Source organism: Manacus vitellinus, unplaced genomic scaffold (assembly GCF_001715985.3).
Source record: "Manacus vitellinus isolate BGI_N305 unplaced genomic scaffold, ASM171598v3 scaffold_214_pilon, whole genome shotgun sequence".
NCBI classification, from domain to species: Eukaryota; Metazoa; Chordata; class Aves; order Passeriformes; family Pipridae; genus Manacus; species Manacus vitellinus.
In genome coordinates this window covers 25,625-26,771 of record NW_021939504.1, presented here as the reverse complement: position 1 = coordinate 26,771, position 1,147 = coordinate 25,625, and the positions used below count along the sequence as shown (strand labels likewise).

At 56.2% G+C, this 1,147-nt stretch overlaps 1 protein-coding gene across 1 annotated transcript in view; it reads left to right on the top strand.

The window, feature by feature from the left end:
- LOC103753838 (non-receptor tyrosine-protein kinase TYK2-like) overlaps positions 1-1,147 on the top strand; it is a 12,078-nt gene that overhangs the window by 1,274 nt on the left and 9,657 nt on the right. Inside the window, 2 exon segments of the mRNA XM_029959623.1 lie at positions 198-361; positions 959-1,142. Coding sequence (XP_029815483.1) covers positions 198-361; positions 959-1,142 — 348 coding nt within the window.

Below are 1,147 nucleotides of genomic sequence, written 5' to 3'. Positions count from 1 at the left end.
TAAATCTGAAGTTAAAATTTTTATTGATTTGTTTTTTATCTCGCCTTTAAAATTAAGGGTGGGAAAATAAAGGAACGTTGCCCTAAATTAATTAATTTAGTTTAATTAAAAGAGGGAATTAATGGAAAATCCCTGCTCAGGGAATTCAGATCAGGGATGTGGTTTTTTTTCCCCAACCATCCCATTTTTTTTGCCAGGGAAAATTCGAGTTCATCCACGACGTCGCCTCCCTGAGGGATTTCCGGAGCGAGCCCGAAATCCAGAGGTTCAAGAACGAGAGCCTGGGAATGGCTGTGCTGCACCTCTCCCACATGGCCCTGAAAAAGGGCATTTCCCTGGAGGAAGTGGCCCGGAAGTACAGGTGACTGGGAATTCCTGCTTTCCCCCTCCTCTTCCCACCCTTTCCCCTCCTTGTTTTCCTCACTGGAAGAGCCCCCAGGGTTGGTTTCCCTGGAAATTGGGATGCCCAGAGAGCCCCAGGAAAAGCCTGTGGAGAATCTGGTGTGGGGTGGATTGGGATGGGAATGGACTGGAATGTTGGGTGGGATTGGGATGGGAATGGGCTGGAATGTTGTCTGAGTTTGGGATGGGAATGGCCTGGAATGCTGCCTGGGATTGGGATGGGAATGGGCTGGAATGTTGTGTGGGATTGGGATGGGAATGGACTGGAATGTTGGGTGGGATTGGGATGGGAATGGGCTGGAATGTTGGGTGGGGTTGGGATGGGAATGGACTGGAATGCTGGGTGGGATTGGGATGGGAATGGGCTGGAATGCTGGGTGGGATTGGGATGGGAATGGACTGGAATGCTGGGTGGGATTGGGACAGGAATGGGCTGGAATGCTGCCTGGGATTGGGACGGGAGCACCGGGAACCGTTCCGGACCACCCGGGACGAGGTGGCGAAGCCGATCCCGAGCTCCCCCCGAGCCGTCACTCCCCGTTTCCCCCCCCGGCAGCTTCCGGGACTGCCTCCCGCGCTCCTTCCAGCGGCAGATCCAGCAGAACAGCCTCCTGACGCGCCTCCGGATGCGCAGCGTCTTCCGGCGCTTCCTGCGGCGCTTCCAGCGGCACACGGTGGGCGCGGGGCGGCTCTCGGAGCGGGACCTCATGGCCAAGTACCTGGCCACGCTGGAGCTGCTGGCCCC